The sequence below is a fragment of the Microcaecilia unicolor genome, chromosome 5, assembly GCF_901765095.1.
Source record: "Microcaecilia unicolor chromosome 5, aMicUni1.1, whole genome shotgun sequence".
In the NCBI taxonomy this organism is placed as follows: Eukaryota; Metazoa; Chordata; class Amphibia; order Gymnophiona; family Siphonopidae; genus Microcaecilia; species Microcaecilia unicolor.
The window spans coordinates 72440010-72460183 of NC_044035.1; the positions used below are offsets into that span (position 1 = coordinate 72440010).

A 20174-nucleotide genomic window follows, 5' to 3' on the forward strand; every position below is an offset into this window, starting at 1 on the left:
AAGATTTTCTGACTGTCTCGTACACTCCGCACTAAATCAAAAGCCACAGACAAATCAAGATGTATCGCAAAAACTTGAATACCCTTATCAATCCACAACAGTGCCATCAACACTGTGTCCGTACTAAACAAAGTACAGAACCCAGAACTGGCATCTGCCAACAATTGATATTCAGCTCAATGTAATCCATAACCAAGTTGTAACATATTGTATTTCCATTATTCATATCATATTGTAAGCCACACTGAGCCCGCAAAAAGGTGGGAAAATGTGGGATACAAATGCAATAAATAAATAAAATCCTATAATTGTATAGCCACCACTCCCTCCATTATTTTTGCAAATACAGGTGAATGAGCCTCAGGTCTATAGTTTGCATATACCTTACAATCCAAACCTTCCTCTTTAAACAAATTCTTTGGGAAAGTTTCCCTCCTGCAAAGTGGAGTTGAGCACACTAACCATGCTTTCAAATTTATAGACATTTGCTTCCGTAAATAAGCTGGACAAGGATCCAAATTACAACCCCCCCTTAGCTAGGGTTACCGTATGTCCGGTTTTACCGAGACATGTCTTGTTTTTGAGGACACTACGGGGCATCTGGGCTGTTTTTGGCAGCCTGGCTGTTTGTCCGGGTTTGCGGATGAATGGGTAGGTGGACGGACAGGCGGGCCTACTACTACTACTACTATTTAACATTTCTAAAGCGCTGCCAGGGTTACACAGCGCTGTACAATCAGGGTGTCCTCTCCTTCCCTCGCCTCCTTTACCTTATTATCGTGCCCTGGTGGTCTAGTGGCCTCTTCGGGGCAGGAAAGAGCACCCTCTTTCCTGCCCGGCGCAGCTGCAGATCTGTCTTGCTCCCAGCGCCACTTCAAAATGGCTGCCGAGAGTTCAAGAAGTGGCCTAGGGAGATTTAGTGAAAGGCTCTCCAACTTTGAGCTTTTGAACCGGAGTGGCAACATTGTAGAATTTCAAGCAACTGGCTCCTGTTTCCACTTGGTCTTTGCAGTTTTTTTAACCTTTGCTCCAGCTGCCAGTTCTGAAGAACTCCTCAGCTGCTTTTCAGCTTTTCGCAGCTCCTGTCTCTTGAAAAGCAGCTGATAGAGGGCCTAGATCACACCCTATTTTGGTCCTATCACCTGTCCTTTTGGAACCACATTACCCAGAAGTCTTCTGGTTATCGTGACATCATTTCCTCCCTTTCTGATTTGCATTGCCCTCTTCCTCTGGCAGGCTAATTGGCCAAGTTTCAATAAAGGACTGTTTTCTCTTCCACTAGTGATTTGTTTTTCTTATCAATGTCGTCCTCTGTCACTGTATTTTAGAAGCACAGTGCTACTGTTGCCAAGTTGTTTACACGGTTGTGTATAAACTGCTACACATTAACATTAAATAATCACTGTGATGCTTTTAATAAACTCATCAACTTGTAACGTTTTGGCAGTGCCTGGCATACGGTCTTCATAAGAAAGCTTGTTAAAATACTGCTTGCTTTTCAAAAGAAAGGTAGACAGCCTGTCAGGATTGTTAAAACAAAATATTTCTGCATCTCCTGAAGAAATTTTTTTTTTTAAGTTAGACCTTAAGGAAGTATTTTAATTAACCCTTTTTCCTGTATAAACCTCTATATATACCCCCAAAAGACCTCTTATAAAATTGGATCACAACTAAAAAGTATGTCATACATACACTGTAGGTGCTCTCAGGGACGGAGTTTTGTTGGAGTGTAGGCAGAGTCATGATTTACATAATGTCCGCACATATCTTCAGGATATGTACTAGATTTTTATGAAGATACATAGGCTCATTTGTGTCTTCATAAAATAGGCTTTAAAATAGGTACTTCATTGTCTTGGTTGCCCTGCCATAAAATTATCCTCTATCTGTGGAAGAGAGTGGCATTGGCCAGTGGAGTAGTCATTCAAGATGCATGCATTATGTACGCACCCCCGTCAGTCCTTCCCTTCTCCCTCCCTTCCCAGAGATACCAAGTCACAAGCATTAGGTATGTGACACACACATTTTGTTGCCCTCACACGCTGAGCACCGCTCTTCACACATATTCGGGGTCCAGTCCTCTCTTCGTGGTCTAGCATGTCTCCCCCTTTTCTCCCTGTCCGCAATCAGCACCTCTCCCTCAATCTCAAACTGCCCCCCATCCTATATTCACACTCGTACCTGAGATCACCTGCGGCTTTGCTTCTCCAGTGCCACACCCTGCTCCCTCTGACACAACTTCTCTCCCTCGACTGCGTCCTGCCTTGCTGGGAAAAAAACCCCAGGAAATTGCATCACAAGGGAGTGGGACGCTGGAGAAGGGAAGCTGCAGGGCTGGTTACAGGTGACCTCAAAGACAAGTTGGATGGTGGGATTCGGGGGGGCGGGAAGTTTGAGAATGAGAGAGAGGTGCTGGACTGGGGCTGTGGGTTTGAGAATGAAAGAGATGCTGAGGCTTTTGGGATTGAGAATGAGGGAAAGGTGCTGGACTGGGGGTTTGAGAATGAGGCAGAGGTGCTGCGTTGGGGGAGGGCAAGGAAGGAGAGCAGTACTGCATCAGTGGGGGAGCGGGGCAAGGAGGCAGAGTGGTGCTGAATTGGTGGAGGGCAGGGAGGGAGAGTGGTGCTGCATCAGTAGGGTGCAGAGAGGGTGAGCAGTGCACTAATTGCCCCATTAAACACACAGCATGCAGATTTTAATTAGAGGGTGTGCATGTTAACTACTGTGACAGATTGTGTAGCTAACTGTAGCTAGCAGCCATTCTGCCCGGCATTAGTAGCACAGCTGCCTTCTCCCAAGTGTATAGAACACTCTAGAGTTTCCACTGAGGTTTTGTAGTTACTGCAGGTTTCAGTTACCCAGTTGATTGGAATACTACAGCACAACGTTGTAAATAGCACCTTAATATGGTCCCCTGTCAGTGTACCACCTGTAGGCGGTTAGAAATACTGTGAGCAGGTTTTGCACCCTTTGGCAAACAAAGGGTATTTGCATGTTTTAAACATGGTTTTATTTTTAAGGGGGAAAAAAAAACATTGCTTATGCATTTGCTTTGTCAAAGCAGATATAGTTATATGAAATCTTGAAAGCAAAAATGTTTTCCCTTAGAAGTTATGAATCTGAAGAAAAAATGTTGTCAAGAGGGAAACTCGTACGGTTTACTTGGCCATTTTTCTTATTTGTTAAGTAGTATTTAATACTTATCTATAAATTGGTGTCTAGATGTGCATGCCATAGGTGCCAGTAATTGGCAATTACTAGGCACTATTCTATAGGGTAGCATGTAAATGCTGTAGTGCATAACAGCAGGGAGGTGTATATGTGGGTGGAGCATGGGTGTGTTTCCAGGTGACTTCTAGAATACTTGGATATAACAAAAGAGAGGGAACGAAGTACAAACTAAAGTCCAAACAAAAAAAAAACAGCACCACGGGCCTTTAAAAATGGAACACAGTTCTTTAATGAATGAGCCTTGACAAAAAGACCCGACACGGGCCGTGCTAGTCACCGAAACACGGCCCATGTCGGGTCTTTTTGTCAAGGCTCATTCATTAAAGAACTGTGTTCCATTTTTAAAGGCCCGTGGTGCTGTTTTTTTTGTTTGGACTTCTAGAATACTATCATCAGTTATGTGCGTCACTCAGTGCATGTAGACGTGCCTGTTTACACCTCCAATTGATAAGACATAATTGATTGGGCCTATGATTCATGTTTTATATCTTGGTATGTAGCAGAATTCATACTAATGTGCAGCTATTTATGCTTTTTGTTTATAGATTGTGATTGTTATAGTTGGGAGAATATTCTTGTATGTTTATGTTGCACATATCCAAAAAAGTTAGTGACGCCTCTGTCCTTTTCACATCATGTTTAAAAGTTTTTATGGTAATACTTGGTTTTTCCAGTTCTTTTTAATTACCATCATTTGTATACACTTGTTGTGTTAGAATTTTTGTTGTCCTGGTCAATTATTTATTTATCATATATTTATATTTATGTAATTTTTTAGCATATGTTTTTGATGTGCCTATATGTGTTTATTAATTTTTATATTTCTTTCCTTCTTATATATGTATTTTATATTTTAATTATTTTAGACTCCTGAGCCAGGCACTATAGCTGAAACACTGTGCCGTGTTGGGTCTTTTATAGAAATTAAAGTTCTTTATCGCATCTGCGTCATTTCCTGTTTTCTTTGGAAGTGTCGTGTTTGATTACACTACTCTTTTTGGTTGGTTTTGAGTTCATAGTGTTTTGTGTTCCTCCACTCCGGTGGAGTCCTCTTTTGGCCTAACCTGAGGCACACCTATGCCAGCTTATACTAGTATTATATAGTGGCATCATGGTGCACAGATGTCATTACAAAATTGGCACCCAGTACCTGGCAGGCCTAAATGGAGGTGCCAATTTACAGAATTTCCTCTTTAAGAAGATGTGTGGGTGTGTGAACATATATATTCTATGTGTTTTCTATGTATTTTATTAAGAGATTCACTGAAGGTGGTATAGAACAGGTATAGCTTGATAATTTACATTTTATTAATAGCACAACAATAGCAAAATAACCACATCAGCATAAAACAAAATTAAAACAATAGGCAAACTTGGTGAAAGGCAGGTTCAGTTGTGATTTATTAACTGCCTTTATGAAGAGATTCACCCAAGGCACTATACAGCAGGTTCAGCTTGACGTAAAAGTCACAATTTGGTTAACAGTATAAACAATATTGAACCAAAATAAGCATGAATATAATCGGGGGGGGGGGGGCCCTTTTACTAAGTGGCAGTAAAAGGTGCAGCGCATGTTTTTGATGCACACTGAGGCTCTCCTGCAGCAGGTAAAAGACTTTCTGTCTTTAAAAAAAAAGAAATGGCCGTGTGGTAAGTGAACCACTTACCAAGCGGCCATTTCAGGGGGAAGCACTTACCGCCAGCTGTTGAGGTGGTGGTAAGGGCTCCTGTACTAACCCAGCAGTAATGGGCAGCATGTGGCACTGCCTGATTACCGCCAGGTAAACACCGGCGCTACAAACATAGAAAATATTTTTGTTGCACTGGAAACTACCGCCGGGCTCCTCAATGAGATAGACTTGAAACTAGAAACTTGAATCCTAGTAATAGGACTAACATGAAACATTTAACAGCACTGTAAAAAAAAAATCATAGAGCAGAAATATGATAAATATAATCAGAATACAAGTGATACCATAATAGTCAGCATGGAAGAACATTCATATATACAGATGAAGAATAATAATTGTTATTTATTTATTTGGATTTAGCTCACACCTTTTTCAGTAGTTGCTCAAGGCAAGTTAAATTTGTGTACACTAGGGTGTTTCCCTGTCCCCAGAGGATTTATAGTCTCAGTTTGTCTGAGACAGTGGAGGACTTAGTGGCTTGCTCAAGATCACAAGGAGTAGCAGCGGGATTTGACCCAGGCTTCCTTGATTGTCCGCTCAGTGCTCTAACCACTAGGTGGTAGCTCCACTCCACTATGATAAGTCAACTTTTAATGTTTTGGGGCCAAAATTATGGAATGATTTACCTGTGAACATAAGACTTATAACTTCTGTAAATCAGTTTTAGCAAGACTAAAACTTTTATTTAGATGGCTGCATGATTTGATTTATTTAGGAGAGTTCATTGATAAATAATAGTACGTTAGGAAGTTTACCTGGAGACGTTAATTTGATTTGTATTTTTTGTCTGTTTCTTGATGGTTTTATGACTATGTATGTTTTATCTGTGAGCTGCCTAGAACATTGTGGATTGAGCAGGTTATAAATATTTTAAAGAATGTCAGTAATATATACATTAAAACAACACAGTAGAATATTCATATAACAGAAATACGGTAAATGTCAGCAGAATACAAATTACACCCTATAATAGACAGCATAGTAGAACATTCATATAACATAGATATGATACAATATCAACACAGAGGAGACAAGTGCAGTTGTGACAAACCTACAGACCGGATGGGTTAAGGCAAAGGCTTAAATAAGTGGATGACTAGGTTGAAGGCAGATTATATGTACAGTTGAATAAGGGTGTGCATCAAGCTAGTCCAGATGTGGAGTGAGTAGTTAGTCACCACAACCATTAACGGCTTGGGAGAAGAGCCAGGGTTGCCTCCTTATTGAAAGCACAGGTAGTCTTGAGTTTAGTGCAGCTCCTCTGGGAGTAAGTTCCAGAGTGGGGGCTACCCCTTTTAGGATTAATATTCTAAATGAATGAAAAAGAAAAATTGAATCAGCACATAAGGTAAAATGGTATTTTTGCAAAATTGCTTGCTCTTCGTGTAGGTTAAAGTTTTTGCTGACTATACTAGAGGAATTCAGGGGGCAGGCACTTTCCCTGGGATGATTTACAAAGTTTCCAAGTTTAGTTCACACTTTTTATTCCTCTCTATGGCATTTTCATGCATTTTCCTAATGCAGGCAGTTATAAAATGACTCCCCTCCCCCAAACAGAAGGCATGAAGCCACCCTCTCTGTTTTACTAACTGATTATGAAATCATACTGTTCTAAAAAGTGAATAGCATCGCCAGCCCTTTTCTCTTTCTCTACCTTTAGAATATGCAGTTTTCCACTAATCCGTCCTTGTTTTGGGATAGTTCACCTTGAGATTGCTACAAGCATGTCTCGGCTTTTACTTATTTGCCACTTTGGTGGGCGTAACAAGACAGAAAAAGGGAACTACAGCAGGTTGCCTGGGTCACAAGGAAGTGTACTCATCAATTAAATGTGTGACAGTGTTTTGCGTTGGATGAACTAATATGTCAAGGAGATGGGCAGGACCTCATATTTGTGCTTTTGACAAATCAGCAAATGTTTAATCTCTAGATGTGCAGCTTCTCATAAATAATGCAGCAATCACTGAGCCAAAACACAACTCTTCCCGAAGGGTGTCTCTGTCACTACAGGGGTAAAAAGACAAAAGCAAACTAAATCATCTGTTATAACACACTGCTTCTCTTCTGCTTGTCCGTAAGTTACGTTTTTAAATCTTCTATATTCAAGTCATTCAAGAACTTTATATGCTTTTCACCCCTAATGCAGGCACTGGTTTTAAATTATTGCATATATTTAATGCCACTATATAATCAGTTCAAATAAACAGGTCCAAATATTGACGCAGGGGATAGTTAGTATATAACAAAATCAGTTTTCCCAGCAAACATTCTCAAACTAGAAATTTTTCAGCACCATCAGACTTGCAAGTATATTCATAGTCACGCAATAACATTTTTTAAAATAACGGGATCCTCAGGTATCACAATACAAGTGCTGTCAGCAGTCAATATTTTGATGTAGCACTGCATGCTCCTCATTGGTCCAAAAATTCATAAGCTACTTAGCTTAGAAAATGAATGGAGCTTCTCTCAACGTGACTGCTGATAGCACTTTCTGCTGGTGTTGAAAAATTGGTACTTTGAGAATGCTTGCTGGGGAAACTGATTTTGAGGTCCTTTTACTAAGGTGCGCTGAAAAATGGCTTGTGGTAGTATAGGCACGGATTTTGGGTGCGCACCGATCCATTTTTCATTGCCCCTTTTTAAAATATTTGCTGAAAATGGACGTGCGGCAAAATCAAAATTGCTGCTTGTCCATTTTGGGTCTGCAACCTTACCGCCAGCCATTGGCCTAGCAGTAAAGTCTCACGCAGTAACCGTGCAGTAATGACCTACGTGCGCCAAATGCGCATCTAAAAATAAAAATTAGTTTTCGGCCACTCGTATCAGGTGCGCGCCAAAAATGAAATTACCGCAAGAGCCATGCAGTAGCAGCTCCATTTTGGCGTGCGTTGGGCGCGTAGAGCTTTACGCAGCTTAGTAAAAGGACCTCTTTGTTATTTACTATATAGTCAGTGACATTAGGGCCAACAAAGTTTGTTTTCTGCATCACTCTTCAAAACTTGACCAATTTAAATCAAATTTTGGATAAATCATCCTGAATAAATTTACAATAAGCCTACACTCACACCTGTGCAACTACATATTCTGCCAAGACTTTTTTATGATGTTTCATGAGATGGATCACTTTAAATATGATATAAATGTACATTGTTTTGATTTTAATGACTGTATATTTATTGTATTTGTTGCAATTTTTTTATAATTTTATATTTGTACTTTCATAATCTGCTTAGATGATGTAGATAATGTGGGATACATGCGTGATAAATTAATAAATAAGTAAATAGGCTGTTATAAAAGTACATGCCATGCCATGATGGCGTGTATTTTGCTGGTAGACATATACAGGGGCAGAGTTTGTATGGAACATGGACAATATTAGCAAGTACACATGTAGATTATAAAATACATAAATCTCCGTGCCTACTTGCACAATCCAGGCGTGCATATTTACAGTTACATAAGTGTCCGTACCTGCAAGGAAAGTGCAGTTTCAGCCACTTATGCTAGTATTTTATAATGACAAATAAGTGCATATGTTTCTTTATAGCATCCAAGTAGACACCTACTTGCCCTCTTAAACCAGTCAATCTCTTATACAGGGTGAGGCAAAATAAAGTAATCCCCTTGAGTTTTTTGTCATTTTCTCAGCAACCGTTCTAAATTTCAACGAGAAATTTTACATACTTAGTCATCGTACTTACACATTGCTATTAAACAAAATTTAATTATCTTAAGCAATGTTGATGTTACTAACGTTTTAGTGTTACTACCTAGTGATTTTTGCACGTTAAAAAAGTTTGCGCTAAAACACAGTAAAATAACGTCATTCAAACAATATATTTAACAATGTGTCAGAATTTCACAGTCATTGTTAATGTTCAAGGTGTCTACCCCCAGCTTTAACACAGGCCTTCGGTCGCTTTGGGAAGTTCTCAACAGCCTTGTCATTTGGTCCCTGTAGCAGGCTGTCCCAGATCATCTGCAGCACTTTCTTGAGTTTGGCGATTGTTTGAAGGTTTGGGTGGAGCTTTGATAGGCCTCCAACATTGCTCTCCAGACAAAAATCTACGTCACTATGATGTCAGTAAGCTGGTACCTTGTCTTTTTTCCCCCCAAATAATGTTTGTACTATAAAAATCACTGGGTGGTCATGTTAGAAGTCTGTAATTTCACCGAGTTTAAAGTTACTCTCATTCCACTCAGCACATAAACATAGATAGTAACTACAAATAAAGCTGTAAAATTTCATTTTGAAATTCCAAGCAAATTCTGAGAAAACAGCAAAAAGCTCTAGGGGGTTATTTTTTTTATTTTTTTGCCTCGCCCTATAGAATTACAGAACCTTTTTGATGCTGTTCGTATACTGAGTCTATAATGTTTTAAGTGCTGGATTTTGTACTTTTGTTGTACACTGCCTTGGGTATTTTTTTGAAAGATAGTTTTCATATCTTTCTAAATATATATTAGTATCAGACGGATGCATTTTCCATAGAATTAAAAGCTCAAGGTCATAAAGCTAAAGAGATCAAAGCTCAAAAAGTATATCAGAAAATACTTTTTTTTACTGAGAATTTAGAGGACAGCTGGATTAGACTTCAAGCAGGGCTTTTAGGAGTCCAAACAAGGGATAGAATGTAATCTTGCACTGAGTATACACAAAAGTAGTAATTTTTAAATGGTGATTAAAAATTCAGGGGAATATGGGTACTTTAATTCCCACACATCGTGCAAGGTGCAGAGTGCCCATAATGAAGTAGATATGGAGAAGCATTTTCAATATGACATCTAAGTCTGACTTTAGACGTTTTGCACAAAATGTCCAAAATTTGAATAAGAAAGAAGTTAATTTTCCAAAAAGAAAAACGCCTATCTTTTGTTTTCAAAAATACTGTTTCTAACAAGGTTTTGTGCTTTGGACGTTTTGTTTTTTGGTCCATTAAAAAAAACTTAGAAAATCAAGTTATTGGAATGTAGGAGGGGGCCAGCATTTTTAGTAGACTGGTCTCTCAGACATCCCAGGGGCACCCTAGTGGACTTCAAAAACATGTTCCCAGGTACACATCTTACTGTTGCTCCCTTATCTTGTTTTATGAGCCCCCCCCCCCCCCCAAAAAAAAAAACCTTTCCAAAACCCACTGCCCACTGCTGTACACAGTAGCCCTTATGGGTGAAGGGGACACCTATATGTGGGTACAGTAGGTTTCTGGTGAGTTTTGGAGGGCTCACAGCTTCCACCACAAATATGACAGGTAGAGGGAGATAGGGATCAGAGTCCCCCATTCCATGGTACGCTTCACCTCACTTCTCCAGGGACGTGCATTCTTCTCTAATAGACCTGGCTCTAACATCTGAGGCTGTCATAGAGGTTGCCAAGTCATATTTGTATTCAATATGTGGAGACTGGGAGGGGGGTCAGTGACCACTTGAGGGGGGGCATTTGGCCATTTAGTGCACCCTTTTGTGCCATATTCGTTATAAAAACAGGTCTAGCTCAAAATGTCTTAGTTTTAGTCCTGTACAGTTTTGTTTTCTTCCATTATGGCTGAAAAACGTCCAAGTGTTAGGAATGTCCAGATCCCACGTTTAACACGCCCCTAACATGCTCCTTTATGATTTGAATGCACTTCTGATGGACTTCATTGAAAAATACCAATTTGGACGTTTTTATGAGAAAAACATCCAAATACAGATTTATGCCACTATTTGGATGTTTTTCTCTTTTGAAAATGAACTCTATAGTGATACAAAATTCCCACTGGTACTTTCCCTAGCTCTGGCCCTTTTGTTGAGGCTAAAAAATACAAATGCTACCATATAGTATGCCAACATTCAGCTGTATACTCAAGGAAAAGGGAAATAAATTTCAAATGGCACATTTACTTGAATCAAGATAGGATGGTATTTTATCCACTAAGTTTTGAAATCCAACTCAAAGTAGCAGGAGTCCATAGTCTGAATAAGACCTGTGCTAGGACAGTAGGCAGACTGGATTGGAAACAGAATACTGGGCACTTTTGGTCTATCCCAGTATGGTGAGGCTTATGTTCTTAGGTGCCTCTATTCTGCTGAAATCGTCCTTGATTCTACATTGATTGCTACAGTCCCAAATGCTAATTTTTTTGTTCTTATTTCACAGGCACTAGGGAACTTCTACTTTCTCCATGAATCCTTGAAGAACATCCACCAGTTTGATTTCAAAGGTAATCCTTTTAACTCACAGAAAATCCTAAAATATCTTTTCTTTCAAGACTGATCGGAGGGTATGCAGAAATAGTTCTCGTGCTTAGGTTTATCATGAGTATGAGAACCATTTTCTCACCATCTTTCCTCAAAATACACTGTTTTTTGAAAAATTCAGCCAAGTGTTGTGCAGTAGTATATGAGAGGATACTTGTTTGATCTCTGAGTCAGGTCTTTTTGCCATTTTTCCTCAAAATATAATGTTTTTTGAAATTCAGCTAAGTGTTGTGCTCATACTCATTTGATCAGGTTTCTGCCCCATGAATTTATAGGAAAGGCGGGAAATTCTGTGAAGGTAAGGGGGAGGGGAAGGGAAAGGAGGGAGCCGTCTTCATCACTCAAGTGTTCAAGGGTAACCTAGGGGATAAGTCTAAGAAGCCACCTAGTTCTAGACTCGGGAGTATACGTAAATGGCCTGGTAGAATACCAGCTAGTGGAAAAGTACTCCATGTTTTGATGCTGTGTACTTTCCTGGTGGTTGTGTGTATGGACGGAGTTGGAGTGCAGCATGGAGGCAATATTGGTTTCATCTAAGATGATTCGGGATGTTCAAACTTCTAGAACAGACTTCTAGATTCTGTTGTTTAAGGTGATTGTGCCTTGTGAGCTGTTAGGTCAACTACAGCTCCTACAGATCTCATGCTGACCTATGTTTTACAGGTGTTTTTCTACCCTACATAACTCGGATGATACAGAATAGCATAATGGAGGTCTCTGTAATGTCTGTGTGAAAACTGACCACCTTACACGAAAAGATCAAAGATGTTCAGCAAGATAGGGACCTAATGTCCAGTTATAGGCCAATAGCCCTGTTACCATTTATTTCCAAAGTCACTGAATGGGTCATTCTGGATTGATGGATTTTGTGGAATCCCATCATGTGCTGCTCCCTAATCAAATAGGTTTTCACCCACCTCATAATACAGATAGCAATGTTAGGTTTACTCTGAACCATTCAATCAGAATTGGCTAAAAAATGGTCTGTTCTACTGCTGTCATTGGACGACAGCGTCTTTCTATATGATTGATCATGAGTTGTCCTTCCCATCTGGCAGAGGTTGGGATAGAAGGCCAAGTAGTTCAGTGGCTTCACTCCTATCTTTCTGATAAGAGAGGTCAAATTCTATGGAGTCATGATCTTTCCACCCTCTTTGAACTCCCTTGCGGCGTTCCCCAGGGATCTCTCCATGGGCCAATGCTATTTAATATATATATGTGTTCCCATTGGCCTTTCTGATGCAGGCCCTGGGAGTAATACTATATACTGTATATATGCTGATGATGTCCAGATCTTGGTGCCTAAACTCAGTAGATGTTCTCTCATTGGCAGCAGTTGGAACAAAGCTGCTTCAGGTAGAGTCTTGGCTTAGATCACGGAAACTCGTATGCAATATTCAGAAGACACATTTCAAATCTTTTGTAAGGGCCAACAACTTGCTACATAAGCTGAACTGTATCTGTCCCTATTTTAAGTGTCTGATTCCATTTTACAAATCATGATAACATAGTATATGACTGCAGATAAAGATCTGTATGGTCCATCTAGTCTGCTCAAAAAGGTGGCTAGAATGGCCATTTGCTAGTGTGTCCATTAATTAGCGCCTATTTTGTAAGCGGTAAGGGCTCACGTGCTATTCCCATGCTAATTCCACACTAATCAGCCTGTGGCAATTCCAAAGTGCTAACTGATTAGCTCAGAAAATGGTTCTTATACTTATGATATACCTAAGTGTGAGAACTATTTCTGCATACTCCAGACGCCCCTTTGACTTAAATATATATATATATATATATATATATATATATATATATATATAAGCATGTGAGTAGTGTGCGCACATTGCAAAATTACCACAGGCCATCATTTTAATCAATAAACCTACAATGCATTAGTGCTTACCGCAGCTTAGTAAAAGGACCGCTAAGAGATTCCTTCTTTTTTTTTTCTTCAGGTTTTAAATATTAGAACAATCTCCAAGCAGTTTGGCTATATTTATAAAACTGCAAAAAAATATTTTTGTTCTCCCTACCCTTCTAAAGCTTTATCTCAAAGTGTTGCTTCAGCAAAGTATAATATTTTTCAACACTCGTATTATGTTACAAAAAGGCGCTGGTTATTTCGTTTCATTAGCTGATTAGCATATTTTTCTAAATGTCAACTGACTGTTCATGTATTCTATGAGCCTTACTTAGACCACTGAGCCAGATCACATTAATTCAGTTTCTTACATCATATTAATTTGAGATGTCATTGAAGTGGCAATAACCGTGAAGTGAACTAATTGTCCCAATTTATACAGATTCATTAATTTTTTTTTTTCTTGCAGGACATAGCCAAATTACCTCTGTTCATGTAATTGAGGGTATAGGGTCTTCCCTCAGTAAAATACTTAAAATGGCATTTCTGTAGATATTGAAATTGGAGATTTGATCAATATAAATGTTTACTGTATGATACTCAAAGAAATTTCATAGAAAGTATTAATGAATCTTTGTATTACTGAATAATAACAAAGCATTTTTTTAAACAGTGATCTAGGAACTTTTAGAGTGGGGTCAGCTTGTGCAACATCTTTTTCCCCATCTGCAAATAGATTAATAGGTATTGAGTAATAATGGTCAGCATTCTTAATCAATTGAATGGGATTGATCCATAAGAGAAACTGCCAGACCACTAAATACATTTTATCACCACCCTTCTGTCCTGATGTATTTATGAGTGATTTTCTGGGTGGAAGGAGGTGGAGGGAGACCCTGTGGTTATTCATGGATAGGTACCAAGAAAGGAATCCGAACAGCACAAATCAACACACAAAACAGCAAAGGCTAATAACTTGCAGCATAGAAAAACTAATGTAAAATTTAAGAAATAGCATATATTTTATATATTTTATGTATAATAGTTCCTTGATGCAAGCAAGTTGCCAAAACACAGACCATGTCAGCTCCTTTGTAATATCCACATATTTATGTTTTGGAATCCTGGTTTCCATGGCCAACTCTGTGTTTGTGTGCATTTTAGGCATGTCAGCTCCATCATGGTTTGGAACGAGATCTAATTGTAACCTTTTATACATTATTTACTTATTTATTTGGATTTATTAACCACCTTGATGAAGAGATTCACCCATATTTCTAGATCTTAGAAGATTGAGGATAAAAGAGAAATTGTAGGTTTATGGATAAAGACAGTTTGAATTTAGATAAGGACACTTTGAAGGGCATTTTCAAAAGAACCATCTAAGTTGGAATTTGGACATCTTTGTAAAACATCCAAATTCGGAGGTGGGGAGAAGGTCATTTTCAAAAAAAGATGGACGTCCATCTTTGTTTTCGAAAATACCATGGACGTCCTTGGATTTGGACGTCTTTGATTTTCGGCAATTTTCAAAACCAAAGACGTCCAAGTCTAAAACGTCCAAATTCGAGCCATTCGGCTGTGGGAGGAGACAGCATTTGTAGTGCATGGGTCCCCCTGACATGCCAGGGCAACAATCGGGCAGGGCACCCTAGGGGACACTGCAGTGGACTTCATAAATTGCTCCCAGGTACACAGCTTCCTTACCTCGTGTGTTCAGCCCCCTAAAACCTACTACCCCCAACTGTACACCACTACCATAGCCCTTACGGGTGAAGGGGGGAACCTATATGTGGGTACAGAGGATTTCTGGTGGATTTTGGAGGGCTCGCTGTTTCCTCCACAAATGTATCAGGTAGGGGGGGTATGGGCCTGGATCCACCTGTCTGAAGTGCACTGCACCTACTACTAAACTACTCCAGGGACCTGCATGTGCTGTTATGGACCTGAGTATGGCATCTGAGGCTGGCAAGTAATATTTTTAATCACGTTTTTTTGAGGGTGGGAGGGGGTTAGACCACTGGGGCAGGAATGGGAGGTTATCCCCAATTCCCTCCAGTGGTCATCTGGTCATTTCGGGCACCTTTTTGTGCCTTATTCGTAATAAAAAGAGGTCTGGGTGAAAACATCCAAGTTTAGTCCTGGACGTCTTTGCTTTTTTCCATTATGGCTCAAAGACGTCCAAGTGTAAGGAACGCCCAAGTCCCGCCTCGACCACGCCTCCAATATGCCCCCTTTAGATTTGGATGTCCTTGCGACGGACTTCCGATAAAGACGTCCAAAATCAGGTTTCGATTATATTGATTTGGACGTCTCTGAGAGATGGACGTCCAAGTGCCGATTTATGTCACTTTTTGGATGTCCATCTCTTTCAAAAATGAGCCTATTAACTAGTTTCCATAATGTAAAAATCTTTTCCCCATAGTTTTAAACTTGAACTTTCTGTCACAGTAATGAGACACTGTGGGGCCCTTTTAGTAAGCCGCGTAGGCGCCTAAGCACACTGAATGTGTGCCAAATTGGAGTTACCGCCCAGTTACCGCGTGTCCCTTGTAGTAATTTCAATTTTGGCGCACATCCGCTATGCGTGTCTGAAAAATATTTTTTATTTTCTGGTGTGCAAAACGGACGTGCGTAGGTCATTACCGCCTGGATTCTTTACCACTAGGTCAATGGCTGGTGGTAAGGTCTCAGACCCAAAATGGACACGCAGCAATTTTGATTTTGCCGTAAATCCATTTTAGGCAAAAAAAGGCCTTTTTTACAGGCGTGCTAAAAAATGGATTGGCACACACCCAAAACCCGCACCTACACTTCCGCAAGCCTTTTTCAGCGCGCCTTTGTAAATGACCCCTGTGTTACAGGGTATAGAGTGGAGGAGTGGCCTAGTGGTTAGAACACTGGTCTTGTAATCCAGAGGTGGCCGGTTCAAATCCCGCTGCTGCTCTTTGTGATCTTGGGCAAGTCACTTAACCCTCCATTGCCTCGGGTAAAAACTTAGATTGTGAGCCCTCCTGGGACAGAGAAATATCCAGTGTACCTGAATGTAACCTTGAGCAAAATATAAATAAATAAATATATAAGTACATTGTAAAGATAGAGTGGATCAAATTGGAGGGGGGTTGTGTTATATGTCAGAGGGAATTGAGTCAAACAAAATAAACATTCTACATGAAATAGCAGCATGGAATCCTTATGGATAGAAATTCTATGTGTGAAGGGAAGGAGTGTACTGGTAGGGCTGTACTACTATTTGCTAGGACAGAAAGAACAGACAGATAAAGAAATGCTTACAAAAATTAGGAAAGCTGGCAAATTGGGCAACATAATAATAACGGGTGATTTCAATTACCCCAATAGTTACTGAGTAAATGTTATATCAGGGAGTGCCAGAGAGGTAAAATTCCTATGAGTAATAAGTGATTGCTTCTTGGAGCAACTGGTCCAAGAACCAACAAAAGGGAAAGGGAAATGGGACTTGATATACCGCCTTTCTGAGGTTTTGCAACTACATTCAAAGCAGTTTACATATATTCAGGTACTTATTTTTGTACCGGGGCAATGGAGGGTTAAGTGACTTGCCCAGAGTCACAAGGAGCTGCAGATTATAGATTATAGATCTAGTCTTTATTGGAGTACAGGGCATAGTACGAGAGGTAACGGTGTTTGGTCTGCTGGGAAACAGTGATCGTAACATGATCAAATTTGAGCTAATATCTGGAGTGAAGTCACAAAGGAAATCTACAGTAGCAGCATTTAATTTTTGAACGGGCAAATATGATAAAATGAGGAAAATGGTTAAAGAGAAGATAGTCGGCTGTAAAGGTTACAACTTTAAATCAGGCATGGACATTGTTTAAAAATACCATCTTTGAAGCCCAGACTAGATTCATTCCACATATTTACAAAGGTGGAAGAAGAGCAAATGACAGCCATAATGGTTAAACGGTGAAGTGAAAGAGGCTATTAGAGCCAAAAGACAACACTTCAAAGAATGGAAAAAAGACCCAAGTTAAGAAAATAAGAAGCAGCATAAGCAACGGCAAGTTAGATGCAAAGCTTTGATAAAGAAGAATAAAAGAGAATATGAAGAGAAAAGTGCCACAGAGGCAAAAACAGTAACACCTTTTTCAGGTACATCAGAAGTAGACAATCTGTGAGGGAATTTGTGGCACCATTAGATCATGAAGGAGTTTGATTCCCACTTCAGGCACAGGCAGCTCCTTGTGACTCTGGGCAAGTCACTTAACCCTCCATTGCCCCATGTAAGCCGCATTGAGCCTGCCATGAGTGGGAAAGCGTGGGGTACAAATGTAACAAAAAAAAAAGGGCACTCAGTGAGGACAAGGCCATAACGGAGAGACTGAATGAATGTTTTACTTCGGTCATTACGGAAGAAGATGTAAGAGGTCTACCATACCAGAAATGATTTTCAAGGTTAATAATATGGAGGAACTGAAAGAAATCTGTGTGAACCTGGAAAACGTACTAACCCAAATTGACAAACTAAAGAGTAGTAAACCACCTGGACTGGATCTTTCAGTTCTTTCAGTACCCTAGCATGCATCCTAGGGTACTGAAAGAACTCAAACATGAAATTACTGATCTGCTGTTAGTGATCTGTAACCTGTCATTAAAATCATTTGTAGTACCTGAAGATTGTAGGGTGACCAATTTAATGCCGATTTTTTAAAAGGTTTCCAGGGGTTATCTGGGAAATTGACTGGTAAGCCTGACTTCAATGCCTGACAAAATAGTAGAAGCTATTATAAAGAATAAAATAACGGAATCTTTGGACAAACATGGTCTAATGGAATAGAGTTAAGGGAAGCTCTGATTCACCAATTTCCTTCATTTCATTGAAGGCATGAATAAATATGTCAATAAAGGTGAGCCGGTTGATGTAGTGTGTCTTGATTTTCAGAAAGGTTATGACAAAGTTCCTCAGGAGAGACTCCTGAGAAAATTAAAGAGACATGGGATAGAAGACAACGTTCTGTTGTGGATTAGGAATTGGTTATTGGACAGAAAACAGAGGGTAGGGTTAAATGGCTATTTTTCTCAATTGAGGAGGGTGAATTGTGGAGTGCTGCAGGTATCTGTACTGGAACCGGTACTATTTAACATATGTATAAATGATCTGGAAATTGGAATGACTAGTGAGGTGATAAATTTGCAGATGATACTAAACTATTCAAAGTTGTTAAAACACATATGGACTATGAAAAATTGCAGGAAGACCTTAGGAAATTGGAAGACTTGGCGTCCAAATGGCAGATGAAATTTAATGTGGACAAATGCAAAGTGACATTGTTAAGAATAATCCAAATCATAGTTACCTGATGCTAGGGCCCACCTTTGGGGTCAGTACCCAAGAAAAAGATCTAGGTGTCATTGTAGACAATATGCTGAAATCATGTGCTCAGTGTTCGGCGGCAGGCAAATAGCAAACAGGATGCTAGCAATTATTAGGAAAGGGATGGTAAATAAGACCAAGAATACTATAATGCCTCTATATCATTCCATTGTGCGAACTCATTCAATTCTGGTCGTCGTATCTTAAAAAAGATATAGCAGAATTAGAAAAAGTTCAAAAAAGAGCAACCAAAATGATAAAGGGGATGGATACTCCTCATATAAGGAAAGTCTTGAGCCCTAAATCTGGCTCCTAGATGTTGCCATTACTCAATGATTAGGACTCTCCCAATGGCTATAAATGCTGCTTGCAGAGAGCAAACACTTGGCCCAGTAGTCAAACCTAGGTACTTTTCATGGCAACGTAAGATCATGACGCAGCCTAAGATCAGGCCCTGCTTGATAAGATTTAAATAGACATTAAAGCAAAGTATAACATTTAGCACAATGTGCAGCTAAGGATGACAGTTTTCAAAAGCAGTTTTCCAGGTAAAACACTGCTGTTTGAAAATTACCCAGCCTTTAACCCCACTTATCTGCAGGTTGGGGTCCCTTCCATGGCTAGCTCAAGGATTCCAGCAAAAGTCATAAGTACATAAGTTTTGCCATACTGGGACAGACTGAAGGTCCATCAAGCCCAACATCCTGTTTCCAACAGTGGCCAATCAATGCTACAAATACCTGGCAAGATCCTAAAACAGTAAAGTACATTTTATGCAGTGGATGTTCCCCAAGTCCATTTATAATAATGGCTTATGGACTTTGCTTTTAGGAAGCTATCCAACCTTTTTTTAAAACCCTGCTTAGCTAACTGCTTTACTACATTCTTGGCAACGAATTCCAGAGTTTAATTACACATGAGTAAAGAAATATTTTCTCCAATTTGTTTTAAAACTTACTACATTGTAGCTTCATTGCATGCCCCCTAGTCCTAGTATTTTGGAAAGAGTAAACAAGCGATTCACGTAACATAGTAGATGGCGGCAGAAAAAGACCTGCACGGTCCATCCAGTCTGCCCAACAAGATAAACTCATGTGTCCTACTTTTTGTGTATACCCTACCTTGATTTGTACCTGTCCTCTTCAGGCACAGGACCGTATAAGTCTGCCCAGCACTATCCCCGCCTCCCAACCACCAGCCCTGCCTCCCACCACCAGCTCTGGTACAGACAGTATAAGTCTGCCCAGCACTATCCCCGCCTCCCACCACCATCTATCCATTCCAATCCATTCATTATTTTGTAGACCTCTATCATACCTCCTGAGGCCACAAGTACAGCACCATCACGTGCACACCAAATCTGGCCCTAGCTGTTTTAACTTTTGTGTAATGGTTGCAATAGTTCATGTGAAAACTACTTTTAGTAGTACTACTACTACTATTTAGCATTTCTATAGCGCTACAAGGCGTACGCAGCGCTGCACAAACATAGAAGAAGACAGTCCCTGCTCAAGAGCTTACAATCTAATAGACAAAAAATAAAGTAATCAAATCAATTAATGTGTACGGGAAGGAAGAGGAGGAGGGTAGGTGGAGGCGAGTAGTTACGAGTCAAAAGCAATGTTAAAGAGGTGGTGCTTTCAGTCTAGATTTGAAGGTGGCCAAGGATGGGGCAAGACATAGGGGCTCAGGAAGTTTATTCAGGCGGTAGGGTGCAGCGAGAACGAAGGGCCGAAGTCTGGAGTTGCAGTAGTGGAGAAGGGAACAGATAAGAAGGATTTATCCATGGAGC

At 39.9% G+C, this 20174-nt stretch overlaps 1 protein-coding gene across 1 annotated transcript in view; it reads left to right on the top strand.

The window, feature by feature from the left end:
* INPP5A (inositol polyphosphate-5-phosphatase A) overlaps nucleotides 1-20174 on the top strand; it is a 778463-nt gene that overhangs the window by 390476 nt on the left and 367813 nt on the right. Inside the window, exon 5 of the mRNA XM_030202993.1 lies at nucleotides 11065-11128. Within this exon, the coding sequence (XP_030058853.1) occupies nucleotides 11065-11128 (64 nt within the window). The remainder of the gene's footprint in view (nucleotides 1-11064; nucleotides 11129-20174) is intronic.